General features: G+C 46.0%; 1 protein-coding gene across 3 annotated transcripts in view; it reads right to left on the reverse strand.

Annotated features, from left to right (window-relative positions):
* Positions 1 to 21852, reverse strand: part of ninl (ninein-like) — a 126557-nt gene that overhangs the window by 101949 nt on the left and 2756 nt on the right. For 2 of the 3 annotated variants that reach the window (XM_073051500.1, XM_073051498.1), the window contains exons 2-4: positions 8921 to 9124; positions 7188 to 7284; positions 3544 to 3740 (exon numbers count right to left, since the gene is read on the reverse strand). In XM_073051500.1, the coding sequence (XP_072907601.1) occupies positions 3544 to 3740; positions 7188 to 7284; positions 8921 to 9103 (477 nt within the window). In that variant the 5' untranslated portion in view covers positions 9104 to 9124. The remainder of the gene's footprint in view (positions 1 to 3543; positions 3741 to 7187; positions 7285 to 8920; positions 9125 to 21852) is intronic. The other variant, XM_073051499.1, reaches the window with a different exon arrangement.

Here is a 21852-nt window from a genome sequence, read left to right on the forward strand (position 1 = left end):
GCCAATCAGGAACGGCGGCATCGCTGTCGCTGACGCACGGGATGGACTGGTAATCAGTTATGGTTTGTACACCCTGCCACATGCGCCGTGTCCCTGGTGTCACAAAGGTGTCTGGATTTACTGTGCATGTTCATGCTTTGCCTTCCTGATGGCACGGGAGAACACGCCTCTTGCTGACCTCAGAGTCGTCCTGTCCCCCGATCTGAAGGCAGCGTCCCAATCCCTGAACACTGGATGGACCTCTGCAGTCAGCCATGGTTTGCCCTGACAGTGTAGTGTTTAATCATGGTAATGTCCTCAATGCACTTTCCCACATAGCCAGTCACCGATCCCACTTGTTCATCAGCGTTGACGTAGTGATCGCAGGCAACTGCTTCCCTCAATATGCTCCAGTCTGTGCTTTCAAAGCAGTCCTGCTGTGCTGAGGTGGCATCTCCCTGTAAAACGGGTTTGACTCATCAGAGATTTTAATTCCAAAATCTGTCCCAGCTCCATCGAGCTGTTGGAAGTCAAGGGGAGATGGTTAAGATTCTCCTTGAAGATTGCCAGCACCTTTGTGGGGCAGCTGTCTCTCACCACGGTCTTCCTGCACGCAGGCCTCGCCTTCTCCGTTCGCTGAGGACTTGTGAATGGAGTTAAACACTGATAATCTCGGCACTCTATCAACTAAGGCTGTCTGCCCCACCCCCACACCTTTGGCCATCACGGTGCCAGCCTCTGTCAATGGTAGGGCACTGAGGAGTGCGGCAGAACACAGGGATCCAGGAATACAGACCCATAATTCCTTGAAAGTAGCATCACAGCTAGATAAGGTCGTAAGGAGAACTTTTGGCACACTGGCTTTTAATAAACCAGACTATTAAGCACAGGAGATGGGATGATACATTGAGAGTTTTGTGACTTCCAGTAAGATGGTGGTGCATGCAAACGCAGTGGCCTCTCGGGGACCAAACAAATGTTTGAAATTTTTGTTTTTTTATGATCCAAAGACAATTCTATTCCAAGAACTTCAAGTACCAAAGACTACTCCATCAGTGAGCTGCTCATTGATCGGCGGAGGCGGCCAGGGTGTCGAGGTGTGGGGTGGTGCGGGCCGGGATGTTGGAAAAGGAGCCAGCCAGGTTAAACGGAAAGGGGCCAGTCAGGATGTCAGAGGAGCTGGTGTGGGCTTGGAGGAGCTGTTCGAGCTGCCTGCTACTTGGCAGCTCCAGAATTGGTGCAGTAAAACCATGGGAAATTGTCCAGGATAGTTCACTTGCGATCGCAAGACTCTGTAGGACAGTGATAATGCAAGTTGCCATGGGCCTGTTACCCTTGCTTGGTGGAGGGACAGAGAATGCGGGAGCTGTGTAGCCTCGGCTGTAGCAAACACTAGGCCTCGAGCCTTGGGCTTGCCTGCTACTGCAGACCAGCTGAGGAGATGTAGAAACATTACAGCATGGCATCCATGCTTGGTGGGGGCCGGTCTCTCCTATCTGTGCTACCTCCTGTGTTTTTGAGTGAATAGGCTTCTTTGCTCAATTTTTTTTAATTATGTTACTCGCCATTTTGAATGTTTGCTTGTTATTTTGAATGTCTTGCACCTTGGCCCCAGAGGAACATTGTCTCGTTGAGCTGTATCTGTGTATGGTTTGAACGATAATTAAACTTGATTTGATTTGAAATTGTATAAGACATTGGCAAGGTCAAATTTGGAGTATTGTGTCCAGTTCTGAGCACCTATCTACAGGAAAGATATCAATAAGCTTGAAAGAGTACGGGGAAAATTTACATAGATGTTGCCGGGACTTGAGGACTCGAATTATAGGGAAAGGCTGAAAAGGTTGGAATGTTATTCCTGGAGCATTGGAGAATGAGGGGAGATTTGATACAAAATTATGAGGGGTATAGACAGGACAAGTCCAAGCAGGCATTTTCCACTGAGATTGGGTGAGATTAATTCCAGAGGTCATAGGCCAAGGGTGAAAGGTGAAATATTTAAGGGGAACTGAGGGGGAACTTCACTCAGGGGGCAGTGCAAGTGCGAAATGAGCTGCCAGTGAAAGTAGTGGGTGTGGATTTGGATGGGCTGGGTCCAACCTGCTTCCAGCACCAATACAGCATGCCCACAACTTACCAACGCTAACAGTAACCTGGCCACGTTTGGAATTTGGGGGGGGGGGGGGGGGAACCAGAGCACACACAGGAAACCCACGTGGTCACAGAAAGAACGGACAAACAGACACAGTCCTTGCGGACCAGCTGGGGTTGGTCACAGAAGGAGGAAATTAAACAGAGATTAATACACAGCACAACTAAACAAAGCTGGAAAATAACTCCACAGAAAATACTGAGCAACTGCTTGGGCAAAGTTGGAAGCCGACTTTAACCTTCACCTTCAAAAGGTAAAAGAGAAGAACATAAACACAAGAGATTCTGCAGATATTGGAAATCCTCAGCAACACACACAAAATGTAGGAGGAATTCAGTAGATCAGGTGCATCTATGAAAGGGAATAAATAGTCGATGTTTTGAGCAGAGACCCTTCAACAGGTTAACTGTTTATTCCCTCCATGGCTCCTGACTTGTTGAGGTCCTCTAGAACAGGGTTCCCACCTTTTCTGATGCCACGGACCCCTACCATTAACCCGGGGGTCCCTGGACCCCAGGTTGAGAAACCCAGCTCTAGGAGTTTGTGTGCATTGACCGAGATGAACAACACAGAACGGGGCTAGACACCTTAAGGCACAGTCACCGAGCTGGAACGTAGGAGGTCCCATGTGCACCAGACCAGCAGAGCAGTGCAGAGTTTTAAGGACATTGTCTGGACAAAGAAAATTACAGATAAACAGAGGGGTGAAAACAGTCCCTTTGAATACAAGTTTTGTAAATTCAAGGTGTCGCTGGTCCAAGAATGAAGCTGAGTCGGTAGGAATAAAGATTATAACGACAGTGCAAATAAAAAAGTGCAACATAATAAAAACAAAATCTGTTTCAAACCTTCAGGAAGTCAGGCAGCAGTTTCTAATTTTATTTCAGGCTTCCAGCATTTGTGGTTTTGCCTATTTTCATGGACATGGAAATTGGATATTCAGTGCTGTGCAAAAGTCTTAGGTACATAGGTATAGCTAGGGTAACTATAACTTTAGCACAGTATCGTAAAAACAGGAAACGCAGGAAATAGCAAATAAGTCAGCCAGCATCTACAGTGAGAGTCAACAGTTAAGGTCAATGAATTGTCAGTCCTGATAAAGGGTCAACATGAATGTTCTTCCTTCCCCTCTCCCTCTCTCTTCCCCTCTCTCCCTTCCTCCCCTCCTCCCTCACTTGCTGAGTGTCTCCACAGTATTTTTTTTTATTTAAAGATACAGCACAATAATAGGCCTCCCCTCCCAACGAGCCTGCGCTGCCCAATTATACGCATGTGACTAATTAACCAACTAACCCATACATATTTGGAATGTGGGATAAACTACATTCGATGGGCCAAATGGCCTCATTCTCATGGTCTTAAACCGGAGTACCCAGAGGAAGCCCACCCGATCACAGCGAGAATGTACAAACCTCTACACTTTCAAGAGATGCTGAGCGTCTCAACTGACTTCTTTTGGTCTTTTGCACAAAGGGTTCAGCCTTAAAGTGAAGTGGCTCCTCCAAGTCACCTGTAGTTTCGATCTCGGAATCGAGGAGTTCAGGCAAGGACCGGCGTCCATATCGTTTTGATCCCCTGACATACTTTGGCTGAACCTCCTCCACAACTGCTGAAAAAATGTGAACACCCAAATTCAGTGGCTACAAAACCTTTCCCGATCACCCTGGAGATAAATCATCATCGAACACACTTACATATTTGAGAACGCAAGGAACTGGAGACTTTCAAACTCAAAATGGAGTTATGATGCATTTTTAGTCACAAAACCAAACCAGACTGCAAAGGGACTTGAAGTAGGAAACATACCAGAACATATCTATTTTATATTAAACCTGCAGAATGAACTGAGTCGACAACTCAGTCCACACTGGCCAACGTATTCCTTCAGGACTGCGGCTGGCATGGTAGCTTAGCGGTTAGCACAGTTGCTTTACAGCACCGGCAATCGCTGATCGGGGTTCGATTCCCACCGCTGTCTGTAAGGAGCTTGTAGGTTTTTGTTTCCCTGTGACCACGTGGGCTCCCCCAGCTTCCGCAGATCGTTGGTGTTAGTAAGCTGTGGGCATGCTACACCGGAACACTTGCAGGCAGCCCCTACCCCAATTCTCAGACTGTGCTGGTTGCCGATGCAGAAGGATGCATTTCGTTGAATGTTTCAATGTAAAGATAAACTTTAAAGATTAAAGCTAATCTCTGAATACTCTTAACCCCACTTGGTTATTATACTGGAGTGCATTTGTTCCCTTCATGCGTGGCCCCACATAGAGCAGAATCATCAGTTCATTCCTCTTCTTCATTCTCCCTCACTTTCCTATCAGCTCTGCCCGGATTCCTCCACCCACTCACGCCCTACTGGTAATTTACTCCGACAAAACCACACTTCTTTGAGGGAGGGAACCGAAGCAGCCCGCTGAACCATGAAAACGTCTGAATTCTATGCAGGTTACATCCAAAGTCAGGTTCTGAGGCAGGATGTAGCTACCTATCCCATCTGATGGTCGTGTACGCCTCCATCAGGTAACCATTCAGTCTCTTTCACTCACAAATCCAACCTACCCCAATCTCCGCCCGTAACTGAAGTGCTACAATCCAGCCAACGTCTGTGCTCTCTCCAGTGCAATAACACCCTGCTTCCAGAGCCACAGGACAGCACTTCTGATTTCTGCTGCACATTAATAACACTTAGTGGCCACTTCATTAATTACAACCTGTACATTAATGCAAATATCTACTCAGCCAATCACGTTGCAGCAACTCAATGTATAAAAGCACGCAGACATGGTCGAGAGGTTCAGTTGTTGTTCAGATCGGACATCAGAATGGGGTGGAAATGTGATCCAAGTGATTTTGACCACGGAATGATTGTTGGTGCCAGATGGGGTGGTTTGAGTATCTCAGAAACTGCTGATCTCCTGAGATTTTCACACACAACAGTCTCAAGAGTTTACAGAGAAAAAAAAATATCCAGTGAGCAGCAGTTCTGTCAGTCAAAATGGCTTGCTAATAAGAGAGGTTCAAGGAGAGTGGCAGGACTGCTTCAGGCTGATGTGACGGCAACAGCAACTCAGGTAACCACACGTTACAACAGTGGTGTGCAGAAGAGCATCTCTGAACGCACAACACATCGAACCGTAAAGTGGATGGGCTACAGCAGTAGAAGACCATAAACACAACCTGGTGGCCACTTTATGAGGTAGAGAAGGTAAGTAATAAAGTGGCCACTGACTGTACAAATTCAGTATGATAATGAACAGATAACAGAGTTTCAGCAATGCTTACAAGGATAAGTATCGCCCTGCACAGATCTTGTTACCTCCACTGGAAACTGCTGACAGGACACGACTTTAATATCCAGTCTATAAAACATGTTGAAGGAACAAAAATTTCAGACGCTGCAAGTCTGAAATAGCAAATAGGAAAGAACACTGGAAACATTAGATAATGTCAGGCAGCATCACCAGCCTGAAAAATTGATTCCATTTCTCTCTCCTCGGAGACTGCCCAACCAGGTAAGAGTTTCCAGCATTCTAGACTGACGGGTGAGATGTGCGTCTGCCTACTGATTTTTCATGTGATTATCTCCACCGACTCTAATGTAAGGGGTGAGGACTGGAGGTCATTCTATTGTCCACTGCAGAACTCACAAGTGTTCAGTTCTGAAGACAACGTTTGGATAGTACACTTCCCAAACACGATGTTCCGGGCAAAGGGAGGGACGTAAAGATAATCATTTCAAATAGAAGAGACTGTTGAGTCACATTCTCAGGAATTTTATTCTTGCCCTAACAATAGCAAAGAGCATTTCCACGCCTGAAGAGAGAGAAAATGGGACCCGCTGTTATCTTCAGTATGAAGACAAGCCGGCGAGCACTGTGAGGGTCATGTTTTTTGACTTCTCCAGTGCGTTCAGCACCATCTGCCCTGCTCTGCTGGGTGAGAAGCTGACAGTGATGCAGGTGGATGCTTCCCTGGTGTCATGGATTATTGATTACCTGACTGGCAGACTACAGTACGTGCGCTTGCAACACTGTGGGTCAGACAGAGTGGTCAGCAGCACTGGGGCTCCACAGGGGACTGTCCTGTCTCCCTTTCTCTTCACCATCTACACCTCGGACTTCAACTACAACACAGAGTATTGCCATCTTCAGAAGTTTTCTGATGACTCTGCCATAGTTGGATGCATCAGCAAGGGAGATGAGGCGGAGTACAGGGCTACGGTGGGAAACTTTGTCACATGGTGTGAGCAGAATCATCTGCAGCTTACTGTGAAAAAGACTAAGGAGCTGGTGGTGGACCTGAGGAGGTCTAAGGCACCAGTGACCCGTTTCCATCCAAGGGGTCAGTGTGGACATGGTGGAAGATTACAAATACCTGGGGATATGAATTGACAATAAACTTGACTGATCAAAGAACAGTGAGGCTGTCTACAAGAAGGGTCAGAGCCGTCTCTACTTCCTGAGGAGGCTGAGGTCCTTTAACATCTGCCGGACGATGCTGAGGATGTTCTACGAGTCTGTGTTGTGGCCAGTGCTATCATGTTTGCTGTTGTGTGCTGGAGCAGCAGGCTGAGGGTAGCAGACACCAACAGAATCAACAAACTCATTCGTAAGGCCAGTGATGTTGTGGGGGTGGAACTGGACTCTCTGACAGTGGTGTCGGAAAAGAGGATGCTGTCCAAGTTGCATGCCATCTTGGACAATGACTCCCATCCATTCCATAATGTACAGGTTAGGCACAGGAGTACGTTCAGCCAGAGACTCATTCTACCAAGATGCAACACTGAACGTCATAGGAAGTCATTCCTGCCTGTGGCCATCAAACTTTACAACTCCTCCCTCAGAGTGTCAGACACCCTGAGCCAATAGGCTGGTCCCGGACTTATTTCCACTTGGAATAATTTACTTATTAATATTTAATTATTTATGGTTTTATATTGCTATATTTCTACACTATTCTTGGTTGTTGCGACTGTAACGAAATCCAATTTCCCTCGGGATCAATAAAGTATGTCTGCCTGTCTGAATGAAGAAGCGCTGATGCTGTGAGGAGTACTCACCCGGTTCTAAGCAACTGCTCTCATCTTCTGAGGTACTGTGGTCGATACCAGTAGACAACACGGCAACAAAACCTTCCTTAAACTCCTCAAAGTTCACCTGAAAGTTTCAAAAGCATCAGTTCCTTTGCGGGAGAAAGAGCACAAGCAACAAGATTCACATTTTTAAGCCATGAGGTCTGGAATTCCCAGCTCTCCAGCCCTCTCTAAGGTTCTCATAGAGTCGAAGGGCACAACAGCACAGGAGCAGGCTCATCTCGTCAACGTCAAACAGTTACTCTGCCTAGACCGATCAACCACAGCCGTCCATACCCCTCCCATCCACATACTTATCAAAATTTCTCTGAAATGCTGAAATTGAACCCGCATCCATCGCTTCCTTTGGCTGCTCTTTCCACACTCTCACCCTCTCTGAGTGAAGATATTCCCCCTCGTGTTCCCCTTAAATATTTCACCTTTCACCCTTAACCTAGATCTAGTCTCACCCAACTGGAAAAAGCCTGTTTGCATTTACCCTATCTAAGCCCCTCATAATATTGTATACTTCTATCAAATCTTCCCTCCTACGCTCCAGAAAAAAGTTCTAGCATATTCAATCTTTCCCTGTATCTGGTCCTCAAGTCCCAGCAACATCCTTGTAAATATTTTCCTCAGAATCCACCTGCCCTGAGGTTTCCTTATGTGGGATAATGGTCCTGTGGACCACACGACATTTTGTATCACTGAAGGGTATGACATCAATATCATTGAATAAAATGGGAAACAGGAGCTAATGATAGCTCTTTTAAAAGAACTTGAGCAGGCACAATGGGCCAAATATCCTCATTTGGGGTACAAGATTCTTTTCAGTCCTCTCCAGTGAGCAGACTCTCAAGTCCTCTACCACAACAGACAAAGCCTCAACTCCAAGCATCTGAAGCAAATTTACACAAGGATATCACTTACACTGTCCTCACCACCCCCCCCCACCTTTATGTGCTTCCATCACAGATAAACTGTCCTCAACAGAAAACAAATAATTTCTCCTTATGAGCATTACTGTAATAACAAAGTCTTGAAATCCTATTGTTTTGTTTTACAGTTTCACCAATTCCAGCAAAATCTGAACAAGCATAAAGCTCAGCACACCACCACATTCCGAAAAAATAAAAGCTGAATTCTACCAAACCTAACTTTATGTGGCAGACATTTATAAACTGGTTTCATGTTGCACTGATCTAAAAGTTGCCCCCCTTTCATGAGACTCTCCGAAAAATTTCTAGAAAGTAAACTGGGTGACTGGATGATAGTGTACAAGATGATAGAGACTTTGTCCTCGTACAGAAGTAGCTCATTCGAGGGCGGGGGCATAATTTTAAGGTGATTGGTGGAAAGTATAGGAGGGGATGTCAGAGGTAAATTCATTAAAGAGACGGGTGGGTGCGTGGAATGCTCTGCCGGGGTGGTGGTAGAGGCAGATACATTAGGGGTATTTAAGAAACTCTTAAGACAGACACATAGACGAGAGCAAAATGGAGGGAAGGGTAGATTGCTCTTAGAGTACATTAAAAGGTTGGCACATTGTGGGCCAAAGGGCCTGTGCTGTAACGTTCTACGTTCTAAACTTGTACACCAGGTTTTATGAAATTCAATTCGGGATCCACATGCAGATATCACAGCAGCACTAGCAGACCGCACCAGAGGGACTCGTGTTGAGTGCAAAGTCACCTCATGTTTCCACGCAGACGGAGGCTTACCTTGGCATCGAGTTTGCTGCCCCGAAGTACTTGCAGAAGGAGGGGGATCTGGGCTTCCAAGTGAAGCTTTTGGCAGAGTTCAGTCAACTCCTCCTGATCCAGGTATCCCGTCCCCGTGGCATCGCAGCTGTCAAACACATCCTTCAGCTGGGACACGTACTTCTCCTGCTCTACTTCATCCATCCCATAGCACCACCCAGCTGTCTGCAACAACAGTATGAATACTGCTTTAAAGAACAATCAAGAGCAAGTGAGATCATTGAACTCGTGCACTGCAACTTTGAGTTCCAAAGTGAGGGAGGAGGAAGAAAACGAGGTTATCAGAAAGGGAAATTCTCTGGAGCTTTCAGCTGCAGTTTGAACAATTTGTGAGCAGATCTAAAAAAAATTTCCAGTTAACAGCTTCAAACAAATGGCTGCATCGCTGCCTGGTACGGGAACTGTACTTCCCTCAATGGCAGGATTCTGCAGAAAGTGGTGTGGGCAGCCAAGTGCATCTCTAGCTGTGAACTTCCCACTACTCAGGACATTTACAGAGACAGCTGCGTAAAAAGGGCCCGAAGGATCATTGGGGACCTGAGTCACCCCAACCGCAAATTGTGCGTTCTCTCTGCGACCTCACGAGTTTCCTCTGGGTGTTCCGGTTTCCTCCTACATTCCAAAGATGTACAGTTATTGAGTTGTGGGCATGCTATGTTGGTGCCAGAAGGCGAGTTACCCTTGTGGGCAAGTAAGGATTGCGAACATACACAAAGTTATCAAATGGTCAATATCTGTAACTGCTAGTCAACTCTGTATAAAAGCAGCATTTCTCTGTTCAAACTTCCGAATGGTTTGGTGATGGGGCCACACTGTTCTCCTGCACGAGTAAATAAAGTGAGTAAGTACGGGTTTTTGGAGTTCACTGTATCAGCAATGACACGTTCAGATGGGATAGAGCATCCAGACTCCCATAAACAACAGCATAAAGGGCAAATCAACATTAACTCAGCTTCTCCCTCCCTCCGTGGTGGGTACCTAACCAGCTCCGTGTTCCTGGCACTTTTGTAATTGTTCCAATGATCAAGATGATATAGTTAGAGTTAGTTATTTCACTGCATCCAAGAAATGCACCGACCCTCGATAACTTCATACAACTTTATAGAACATTAAAGATTCAAAGTACATTTATTATCACAGTATGTATAAATTACACAACCCTGAGATTTGTCTGCATGCTTGTGCCACAAAGCAAGAAACCCTAAAGAACCCAATGGAAAAAAGAAAAACCAATGCACGGAGACGGGAAAAAAGACACAAATTATGCAAGCAACAGTAGCAAGCAGCAGCATTCTGAACCAAATTGAGTCTGTAGACCTGAATCCCGGGAGCAGCCGGAGTAGGCCTAAAGCCTCGGTCTCAAGGTTATCATATAGCAGGGCAAGCTGCCGCGAAGCGCACAGCAACAGGAGCAGACTCACAGCCTCAGCGCTGCGGAGGGAGGAGTGAACATCACGGGAGAGCAAGCGAAATCGGCTCACCCCTCGCCTCCGGTCCCAGGACCCTGCCTTTCCAGTCTATCAGGGCCGGCATTTAAGTCATCCAAAACACAGGGTCGTGCCCTGCCAGGCCCCAGAGCAGGGCCTAGACTTTGCCGCCCAGCCCAAGGCCGTTCTCAACCTCTCCGAATCGGCTCACACCCGGTTTAGATCAACAGGCACCAAACCTTCTCTGCCTCAACTGCTCTTCGAATCGTTCGCTCCAACTCCATCTTCGGAAACACCTCAAACGCCTTGTGCACTGACTTTGCAATGCATCATCACAGCTCATCTCTCGAGACAGCATCACCTCTGCTCACCTCTTCACTGTTTGCAGTGATAGTATACCACAATTTACCTCATAAAAAGTACTATTGATGATGTTTTTAGTCGTATTTCTTGCCTTCTGAACTACCAGTAAGCAGTCACTCAAGTTCAGTAGCACCATCTTAAACCGATTACAGCTTCATCCCACAATTCTGTGCTGAACTTGTATTGCTTGTTGGGGCCTTGGAGCACCCAATCCTTCTACTTGAGGATTATGGGTGATTTTTTTTCCAGGGAAAAGGAGTGAACATGGATAGAACATGGAACACTACAGCACGATGGCCTACAATAAGATCAATCTAACCTTTCCTTCCCACATAGCCCTCCATTTCTATATCATCCATGAATCTACATAACTCAGTGCTCATAAACGTCTCTACTGAATCTGCCTCTATGACTACCCCTGGCAGGACATTCCACACACACACCACTCTGTGTAAAAAAAAAACTATCTCTGACATCCGCCCTGTGCTTTCCTTCAATTGCTTTCAAATTGTGCCCCCTTGTATTAGCCATTTCTGCCCTGGGAAATAGACTCAGGTTGTCAATTCAATAGGCGGCCGGTGGTGCAGTGGCATTGACACCAGACTTCGAGGCGAATCTGGCCGAGTCGTGGCATGCTTTCAACCCGTGCTGGGCTGAGCGTACAGCTAACAACTCGGCCTCAAAAATGCTAAAGAAACGGAAAGGTTGCCACCCAATGGCATGGAGAGAAGCCACAATGGACTCAATCTATGTCTCTTTTCATCTTGTACTCCTCTCATCCTTCGCTCCAAAGAGAAAAGCACCAACTCTCTCAACTGTTCCTCAGAAGACATGCTTTCTAATCCAGGCGGCATCCTGGTAAGTCTTCTCTGCACCCTCTCTAAAGCTTCCACATCCTTCCTATAATGAGGCAACGAAAACTGAACACAATATTCCAAGTGTGGCTATTACAGAGCTGTAACATTACCTCGTGACTGTTGAACTCAATCGAATGCCTTCTTAACAACCCTATCAACCCTTAATGTCCTTTCTGAAGGTACAAACTAAGTTTTGTAGAGGGCAAAATATTAAAACAAATGAACCAAACACTTATATTGGCATACGTGAAGACCCCTCTCCGAGCCAGAAGAGTGCCCAGCAGAAAATCTAGCACCATTCTCAATCTGAGCATCATCAAAGACCGTTCCCTGAAGCCAGCATCACAATGACAGAAAAGCTGTGGCAAATTTGCACACAACTGCCAGTCAGCAATTTCATAATGACTAGTGTGAGGAACAAGGATTAAGTAATTGACTTGGGGAAGAACTCCCTTTATCGTGGGCTCTTTAATGTTTGCCTGAGGAGTCAGTTTCAGCTCTAAAGCAGGGCTTCCCAACACTTTTACTGCCGCGTACCTATACCATTAAGCAAGGGGTCCGCGGACCATGGATTGGGAAACCCTACTGTAGTATCTCACACAAAACACAACACCCCTAACTGTGTGGCACCTTTCAGTACCGATGACAGCACAGGCCCGAAGATCAGGCCCACGGTAGACAAGTCCTGGGGTCGACACCCCGAGGCCAGTGAAGCCCGAGGGCCAAAGCTGAATGCCGAAGTCCAGAGCCAGGCAAATCAGGAGGCCGAAGATCAAAATCAGCAAGTCCGGGCCAGAGACTGGGAGGAGGAGGCCCAATATCTGCAAGTCTGGGCATCCAGGTCAGAGACTGGACACTGGAGGCCCAGTGTCTATGAGTCTGGGCATCCAGAACAGGGCCTGGAAGCCCAGAGGTGGCCTGCCCTGGGGTTGGAGGCCTTGTGTGTGCGCGAGGGGGTGGGAGGATGGGAAAGGGGCTTGATTTGCTGCTGTTGCCGTCTAGTTTCCCCCCGTTGCTGCTGCTCGTGTTGCGTCATTACAGTGAACACTGCGGGCGCGCTACGCCAGTGCCAGAATGTGTGGCCACACTTGGGGGCTGTCCAGGTGTTCAGGTTGCTAATGCAAACAACACATTTCACCGTATATTTCGATGTACGTGCGATAAATAAATTTGAATCTGAATTTCTAAATCAGACTGCACTTCCATTCCTCACACCCGAGTGTGTCAGTCCTGAGGGTCTGAAAATTCGCGAGGTCAGCCAAGTAGCACCGAGGGTCAATACACTCCTGCGGTGCAGGGGTGTATCTATGGAAAATAGCGCCTAGGGCAAGCATGGAAATTGCACCCCTGTCCAAACATCTGACACCCATCTTTTAGATAACTTTACCAGAATATCAGCTCAAAAGTATAAGTCAAGCTCGTTAATCTCTTAATTAACAAATTATGGCACTACGTGAAAATTATAACTGCACCTTCCTTGCTTTTACTGATGCAAATTGGTCTATGATGTGATCGAAGTCAGTTTTTTCAGTTTCTTCTCTTTCTACACTCAGCAGAGCAAGATCACAGAGTCTGCCTTGACCCATGGAGGCTCTCAAATACGAAAGTATTAGTTTTAACTTGCTGAATGATCTCTCACAGCTGGCGATGGAAACTGCGATGGTTAGCATTATCTGAATAGCAATGTGAAGATTGGGGAAGATGCTCTCATCTCCATACTGAACAATAAATTCAAGAAGCTCTTCAGGTCTTGATATTTTCACGTCGACCCACCTTGATGGCAACATTCTGCAGTCCAGAATTTCTTCATATAGCTGCTGTCCATCAACATCAGAGCTGTACAATTCACCCAAATTTTTGCACCTCTTCTTTAGGTCGTTAGTGTCGGCGCCGTAACACAGTCCTTCGACATCGAGGAGGAACCCAAACTTGGCGCCAGTGGTGTCCAGTCAACCCTGCTTGCCACAAGATGGTCCTCATTGGACAACCAAAAGACCACAAGACAGAGGAGCAGATTTAGGCCATTCAGCTCATCGAGCCTACTCTGCCATTCCATCAGGGTCAATTTATTATCCCTCTCAGCCTCAGAGTCCCACCTTCTCCCCATAACCTTTGACATCCTTGCTAATCAAGAACCTACCAACTTCCACCTTAAATACACCCAATGACGTGATCTCCACGGCCATCTGTGACAGTGAATTCCATAGATTCGCTGCCCTCTGGCTAAAGAAATTCCTCCTCACCCCTCTTCTAAAGGGATGCCCTTCTATTCTGAGGTTCTGCCCGCTGGTCCTGGACTCCCCCATGATAGGAAGCACCCTCTCTACAACCCGTGCTGGCAATGTCAATAGCCCCTGTGCAGACAGAGCCAGGGTGAGAATCAGCGTCATTGTACATTTTAGCTGAGACTTGGGCAGAAGCTGTCCCTCCTGCGGAAGGGGTTGAGCACCGACCGCCCCTGCGGCCTCAGCGTCATTACTGATGGTCGTGGTGGCATTCAAGCCTCTCTCTCTGTTTTGCACTGCCCCTATCCCTCAGGACGAATGAGGACTTGGAGTAACTAAAAGATAAAGGTCTTTTAAAGAATAGCTTTATTTGTCATACGTACGTTGAAACACACAGTGAACTGCATCACTTGCGTCATCGTTCGTGATGTGCTGGGAGCAAACCCACAAGCGTTGCCGTGCTTCCGGAACACTAACCCGTACGTCGTTGGAATGAAACCAGAGCACCCAGAGGAAACCTACACGGTCACGGGGAGAGCGGTACAAACTCCCTACACAAACCACTACGCTACTGTGCCACCAACACTACTTGATTGACGATTATTTTTACTGTAGTTTTTTGATCCTCTCCTCAGCTGCAATGCAATCCCCTAGCCATTATTTATTCAATACACATCTAAAGTGATGGTGACAAGTTATTCCACCACAGAGTGATTCGCAGTTGACTAATCACCATGTGCAGCAGAGCACAGTAACAGAAAACAAAGTTCCAAGCTGATCTTACACCGAGGATTGTTTAAGACCCTATTTTAATCAAAATTGAGCCCTTCATCCAACACAGACCCAGATCTGAACAGCAAAGTTATTTGCTATCTTAAAGGAAAGAGACATCGGGCACTTTTAGCACTTGACCGCAGACACATTGACATTACTAGCCCACTATGAACAGTTTGGCAATTCTTCTCCAGCCAACATGGTTTGTTAAAGTATAACAGTACCCAACCAGCAGGACCATTTCCTAGCTAAATGTCACAGCTGCCAAACAATTCCTAAAAACCACATACTTTACATAAAACATTCCACCGTCAGAGTCACAATCACCTTTCAGCTAGGAGACCAGAAATCAACACATACAAAGTTTAGTCCATTAAGATATAATTGCTAAAAGGAAATTTTTGTTTTAAGAAAAATCTTGCCAGGCATATCGTCTCAGTTATCGTCCCATTTCTCCTACTGAGGCAGAGGCTGCCAACAGCAGCTCGCTGGAGTCCTTTGTCCTGGGCCAGTTTTCCAGGTGCAGCCCATCTGTTTGGTGTCATCTTTAAGGTCCTGTCGCCAGCTGTTCTTTGGCCATCCTCTCTTCTGCTTTCCCTTGAGATTCCATGTAATCGCTTGCCTGGTGACGTTGGTACTTGGCTTGAGCGTGTGTCCTATCTATCCACATCTCGTTTTCCTTAATTCTACTTTTGCTGCTAGCTGGTATGTTCTCTGCCATAGATTGGCGTTGTTGATGACCCCTGGCCAGAGAGTCTGGAGGATTTTTCAGACAGTTATTAATAAAGGTCTGCACTTTCCTAAATATCATCTTTGTTGTCCTCCAGGACTCTGCTCTTTACAGAAGAACTGTCTTCATGGTAGGGTTGAACAGCCAGATCTTAGTGCACTAAGATTCTTGGAGACACTTGCAAGGGTTAATACGCTACAACTATTTTATACATAGATTTACAGAATGACTTCAGCTCAACCACATTTTACTCGGGACACTCCAGCCCGCCAAGAGCTTGTGTGTCCTGTCACCAGCATCATTTCTGGTTCCGGGTGAACTGTCCACACTGCACACAAAGAACTGAAGTTCTTTATTACATACACACACAATGACATCGAGATAAGCCCTACTGCATCCCTGGACAGAGAATTCCACAGATTCACTACTCTCTGGAAAAAGCAGTTTCAGCTCATTTCTGTCCCAAATTTATTCCCCGGAAACTCGAGGCCATTTCCCTAGTTCCAGTCTCACCGACCAGTGGAAACCACGTCCTTGCCCCTATCTTTCCATTCATGAACACTATCAATTTTCTATTTTGCTCTCTTTTTTGCACTATTTATTTTAACTTATTTCTCATTGTAACTTATAGAACGGTGGGTCCATGGAATGCACTTTCACAGAGTGGTGGGTGTGTGGAATGCACTGCCGGTGGCGGTGGTGGAGGCGGACACGATAGGGTCTTTTAAGAGCCTCTTAGACAGGTACATGGAGCTTAGAAAAATAGAGGGCTATGTGCTAGGGGAATTCTAGGCAGTTTCTAGTATACGTTACATGGTCGGCACAACATTGTGGGCCAAAGGGCCGGTAATGTGCTGTAGTTCTATGTTCTATAATCAGATGTTCTTGAGCTGGATGAAAGTTGCCCTAGCTTTGCCGACCCTTGTCTTGACATCGCATCAATGCCACCCTGGTCAGGTAGGTGAAAGCTTTTCCATCCTCAAGAGGACTTCCCTCAAGGATGACACAGGTTGAGTTGATCTTGAAGACTCTGGCTTCCCCGTTGTGGATGTTAAAGTCCACTTACACCGATGTGGTTGTTGGGTCTGTTGTTTTTCCCCTGCATCTGTTTGTGGGTACGGGACAAGAAAGCTATATCATCAGGTCATGGAGTCCACAGAATCCCATTCTTTTTCTGTGTCTTCATGATCCAGTCGATGACTGGAGAAACGGGAAAGGGGATGTCAGACACCTTGCCGGACTCCTGTCTTCACCTGAAAGCTGTTGGTGAGCTGTCTGCCATGGTTGACTCTGCAAAACGTTCCCTAGTACGAATTCTTGATCATCTTGCCTGGTACTCAGTAGTGCCACGGGGATACTCCACAGGGACTCTCCATCTACGCTGTTGAAGGATTTTCCATAATCAAAAAAGTTGATGTACAGAGATGAATTCCACTCAAGCGACTGCTCAACTAAGATGCATCGTGCGGCTACGTGATCTGTTCTCGTGGAAGCTTGTTTGTTCTTCTCCTAGTCCAGTGTTTACAGCATATTGCATCATCTCTAGTATTATCCTGTAGAAGACTTCCCCTGGGACAAGAGTGTGATGCTTCTCTAGATGGAGTAGTTACTAAGGTCTCCCCTTTTTTGGAATCTTGGCGAGGTAGTCCTCTTTCCAGTCTGCTGGTACTTGCTCTTCTTTCCAGATCTTCTAAAAGAGAGGGTACAGAATCACTACTGTAGTGCCCAGGTCTGTCTTGAGAAGTTCTCCAGGAATGTCACCTGGACTGGCTGCTTTACAGTTCTTTAGCAGCTTTCTCACTTTCCTGATCTCCTCTCTGGTAGGCAGGTCAGTACTGACTGGAGGGATGGAGGTACGGGTCTGTTCAGACCATCTCCAAAGCGTTCAACCACTCCTGTTCAGCTGCTGCTTTGTCCTCACTATGTCCTTTCATCCCCTTCCACGACTGGCCTCTCAGGCTTACAGTACTTGCTGGACAGCTTCCTCATGTTGCCGCACCCCACTGCTGCTTCTGCCAGGCCATCTACATAACTGCCCTTGTCTGCTTTAACGCCCTTCTTCACTGCCCCACGAGCCTCTGCCTGTGCTTTCACCTTTCCCACTCTGGTCCTGCTGTTATTCATGACTGCTTTCTTCTGCCTTCTCTCCTCAATCGCGTAACGTTTCAGCAGAGATCCTTCCTTAAGACCATAAGACAAAAGAGCAGAATTAGGCCATTCAGCCCATCGAGTCTGCTCCACCATTCCTTCATGGCTGATCCTCCTCAACCCCATACACCAGCCTTCTCGCCATATCCTTTGATGCCCTGACTGATCAGGAAATGACCAACTTCCTCTTTGAATATACCCATGGACGTGGCCTCCACTGCAGTCTGTGGCAGAGCATTCCACAGATTCACTCACTTTACTTTATTTAAGCACAAAAGCACTAGTTTTATGGTTGATGCAATACAGTGAACACAATTTAAATACTTAAACTTTCAAGTTAACTTTGAGCTATTAAATTGGTATTTGCCCATGTGTAGAATCATCACACTTTTACCTAAAATCCATAACTACTTTGATGACTCAGCAATAGTTGGGTGCATAAAGGGAGGACGGAAGGGTGAATACAGGGCCCTGGTGGAGGACTTTATCAAACAGTGCAGGCCGAATCATCTGCAGCTCAACGGCAGTGAGCCAGAGGAGATAATAGACTTCAGGAAGACAAAGCCTGCACTGCTCCCTGCTCCCTGATGGTGAGGACGTGGATGTGGTGAAGACCTACAAGTACCTGGGGGTGCATCTGGGTGACAGACTTGAGTGGAGCACTAACACAGAGGCTGTGTACAAGCAGGGCCAGAGTCGGCTGGAGTCTGCAGGCCTCTCCTTCACATGTTCTACCAGTCTGTTGTCACCAGTACAATCTCCTATGCGGTGGTGTGCTGGAGCAATGCCGTCAACACAGTTGATGCCAACAGGCTCAATAAACTGATTAGAAAGGCTGGCTCTGTTATAGGAGTCAAACTGGACACACTGGAGGCTGTGGTAGAACAAGGGACCCTACAGAAAATCCTGGCAATTCTAGACAATGTTTCTCACCCTCTGCATACCACCTTGGCTGAACAGAGGAGAACCTTTAGTGATAGACTAAGACAAATGCGCTGTTCCAAAGAGCACTGTATGAGGTCATTCTTATCCTTGGCCATTAGGCTCTATAATGAGTCAACCTATAGCCGGGGAAGTGATGACCCCCTCCTGTTAGACTGCTTGAACTAACTTATTTTTTATTCTTTCTTACTTCTCTTCTAATATTTGTATACCTCAGCACTCATAATGATGCTGTGACACTAATTTCAATAAAATACCTAAGATTTCAAAAATATCAAAATTCAATGTAAATTTATTATCAGAGTACATATACGTCATCATATACGATTTTGAGATTCATTTTCCGGCAGGCATTCACAACAAAAAAGAGAGATACAATGGAGACAATGAGAAACTACACACAAAGACTGCCAAACAGCAAATCTGCAAAAGACAAACTATGCAAATCCAAAAATAATAAGTAAGTATTACTGAGAATATGTGTTGTAGAGTCTTTGAAAGTCAATTCATAAAATGTAAATGGATTTGGGGTTGAGGTGAGTGACCCTGGTGGTTGAACCTGCTGGAGGAAATTCTTTGTGGTAGGATACACAAAACGATTATCTAAATTTGTATCTCGCTTTTAATGCAGTCAGATATTTTGTGACTGTTCACTAGAGAGTTATCAGTCAGAGTATCATAAAGGAGGCGTCTATTACAACAGGTGACCAAACGCTTGGTCCAAGATTTTAATGAGCATTTCAAATGGAAGAGAGCTGTTGAGAAGAATAATTGGGAGTGGGCTTAGGACATCAGAAACTCAATGAGAGAGTGATTACAATCAGAAACTGCAAGATGCCATATTCTACATTACACAGAAAACAAAATTCCTGTCGATCACTCAACCATGTCAAAAGAGACAAGGTCAATGGTATCACAACCACCCTCAGAAGTGTGTCCATTGGAGCGAAGCAGGATGAGAGGCTTACAAGATGAAGAGAGGCATAGACTGAGTGGACAGCCAGAGGTATTTTCCCAGGGCAGAAATGACTAATAGAAGGGATATCGTTTTAAGGTGATAGGAGCAAAGTATGGCAGAACATACAACGTAGATCAGTACAGCACAGTACAGGCCCTTCGGCCCATGATGATGTGCCGACCTAACTAAAACTACTCCACTATCAATCTAACCCTACCCTCCTACATAGCCCAGAATCCTTATATCACTGTATCTATCCAAGTCTCTTAGCTCGAAAAACAGTTATTTTTTCCCAAACAGTAAGCTAAGGAAGTAGTAACTGCTTTTGAGTTAAGAGACTCTTAGATAGACAGCTCCACCCATCAGTCCACCCCACTACTTTATCATTTCAAGTCAGTCCCCTTACCTATGGCACTCCCGTGCCTAGCAGCACTTCATGGACATACAATGTATACAAGCTATCTTACATATTTATACAGTATTTATTGTGTTCTTTATCTTACTGTGCTTTTTTTGTTGCATCAGATCCAGAGTCACAATTATTTCATTCTCCTTTACACTTGTGTACTGGGAATGATATTAAACAATCTTGAAACTTAAATTTCCCTAATGTACCTGCCTCACCACTGCCGGTGGCTCTGTGAGAGACACCTAGTTCTGACACCTCCCCTACAATTTCCTCCCCACACAGCGTGTCCCCTGGTATTGAGAGCCGTTCAAGAGGCAGACCCGATGAAAGGCAAAATACATGCAGAAAGCAACACACACAGACTGCAAATTGACTTTCACTGGTGAAAACGCACCATAACATGAGTATTAGCATGTGCTGAAGACGTGGTGTAGCAGGTGGCAGTTACGCTTAAGGTACAGGTTTACAATCCATTGCTAAAAAACATCAATGTATACTGTATCTGTGTTGGTCTTAGCAGGTCAGGCAGCATCTGTGGAGAGGAATAATTAGACGTCATTTCATGCCAAGACTCTTCATCAGTACTTCAGTTTGTCCAGCATTTTGTGTGGTTTACTCTGGATTTCCAACATCTGCAGAATCTCGTGTCTGGGTCAGTCTTGCAGCTCTCTCAATAGTTTCTGAATCTCTGTTAAGCTTTAACTTTAGGGAAGAATTAAGTAAATTGAAGATTACTGGTGGTTTTTACAGACAGAAGCAGAGAGAGGTTTCTTTTACACAGCAAGTGGTGGGTGCGTGGAATGCATAGCCAGGGCGGTGGTAGAGGCTGATACATTAGGGACATGCAAGAGATTTTTAGACAGGCACATGGATGATAGAAAAATAGAGGGTTATGTTGAAGGGAAGGGTTAGATTGATCTTAGCTAGATACAGTAGGTTAAAATTCATCACGAGCTAGAGGGCATGGTACTACCCTGAAACATTTTAATCGAATTCTCCCCTTTTCTCTGGGAAACAAAAAGACCCATAATCGTCAAAGGAGAGGACTTGGTTGCTCCAAGGCTGCATAAACAGGACACAAGTACTGGGCTTGTGTTTAATTCTTGTCTGTGGGACAAGTTTCCTTCTGCATTTTCTACATTCCAGCAGTGAGTACAACTGAGAACTGCCTCACGGCTGTCAGGCACTTTGAGATACCGTGGGGCAGGGAAAGGCAGCAGAGAACTGGGAGTATTTCCTCTCCTCTGGCTTTTCGTGTAGTGTTTTTAGACACACTCTCTGCAGCTGCTTCACAGGAACTCACAGCTCTGTTTTTAGTCTGCCATTGTGTCACACTTCTTGTGTCAATCAATACTTTTAATCTTTGCCCACACGTCAAGCAACTTTCTCCCTTTCCATGCCTGACATCTGCTATCACTGGCCGACAGCACCAGTCCATTCTGCCTTCTCAATAAGTGACTGCCAAGACCAGCATAGTCAGAGAGACCAGATCCATCCTTGAACAATATTCTCAAATGTGGGGAACATAACACAGTGAACGCGAGCACAAGAGATTCTGCGGATGCTGGAAATCCAGAGCAAAACACACACACACACACACACACACACACAGGAGAACAGGAGAGCACGCAGCACGTGTGGAAAGGAATACACAGTCGATGTTTCAGGCCAAGACCCTTTGTCAGGTCAGGATTTTAGATTAAATTTTTACACTACGGTGACCTGCAATCAATCGGGTCGAGCATGAGGTTCTTCTAAGGGGCTCCTCAGGTGTCGGTAGAGGCAAATCCAGGATCTACAGTGTAGGCAAGAGGAAGTGGTCCTTTAATTGCTCAGACTCTCGTTCCCTGTGGCTGCTCAGCTCCCCCTTGAACAGAGTTCCTCCAGGAAATCGAGAGCTCTGCCTTCCCAGATTTTAGCTCCAATGCTAAATTCCTTCAGGCTGCTTCTGATGTTATCTTTGAAGCATTTCCTTTGCCCACCAGGGGCTCGCTGACCTTCCTTCAACTGGGAGTAAGGGATCTGCTTGGGGAGATTCCGGATAGCACGACCCATCAGTA

The sequence above is a fragment of the Hemitrygon akajei genome, chromosome 7, assembly GCF_048418815.1.
Source record: "Hemitrygon akajei chromosome 7, sHemAka1.3, whole genome shotgun sequence".
In the NCBI taxonomy this organism is placed as follows: domain Eukaryota; kingdom Metazoa; phylum Chordata; class Chondrichthyes; order Myliobatiformes; family Dasyatidae; genus Hemitrygon; species Hemitrygon akajei.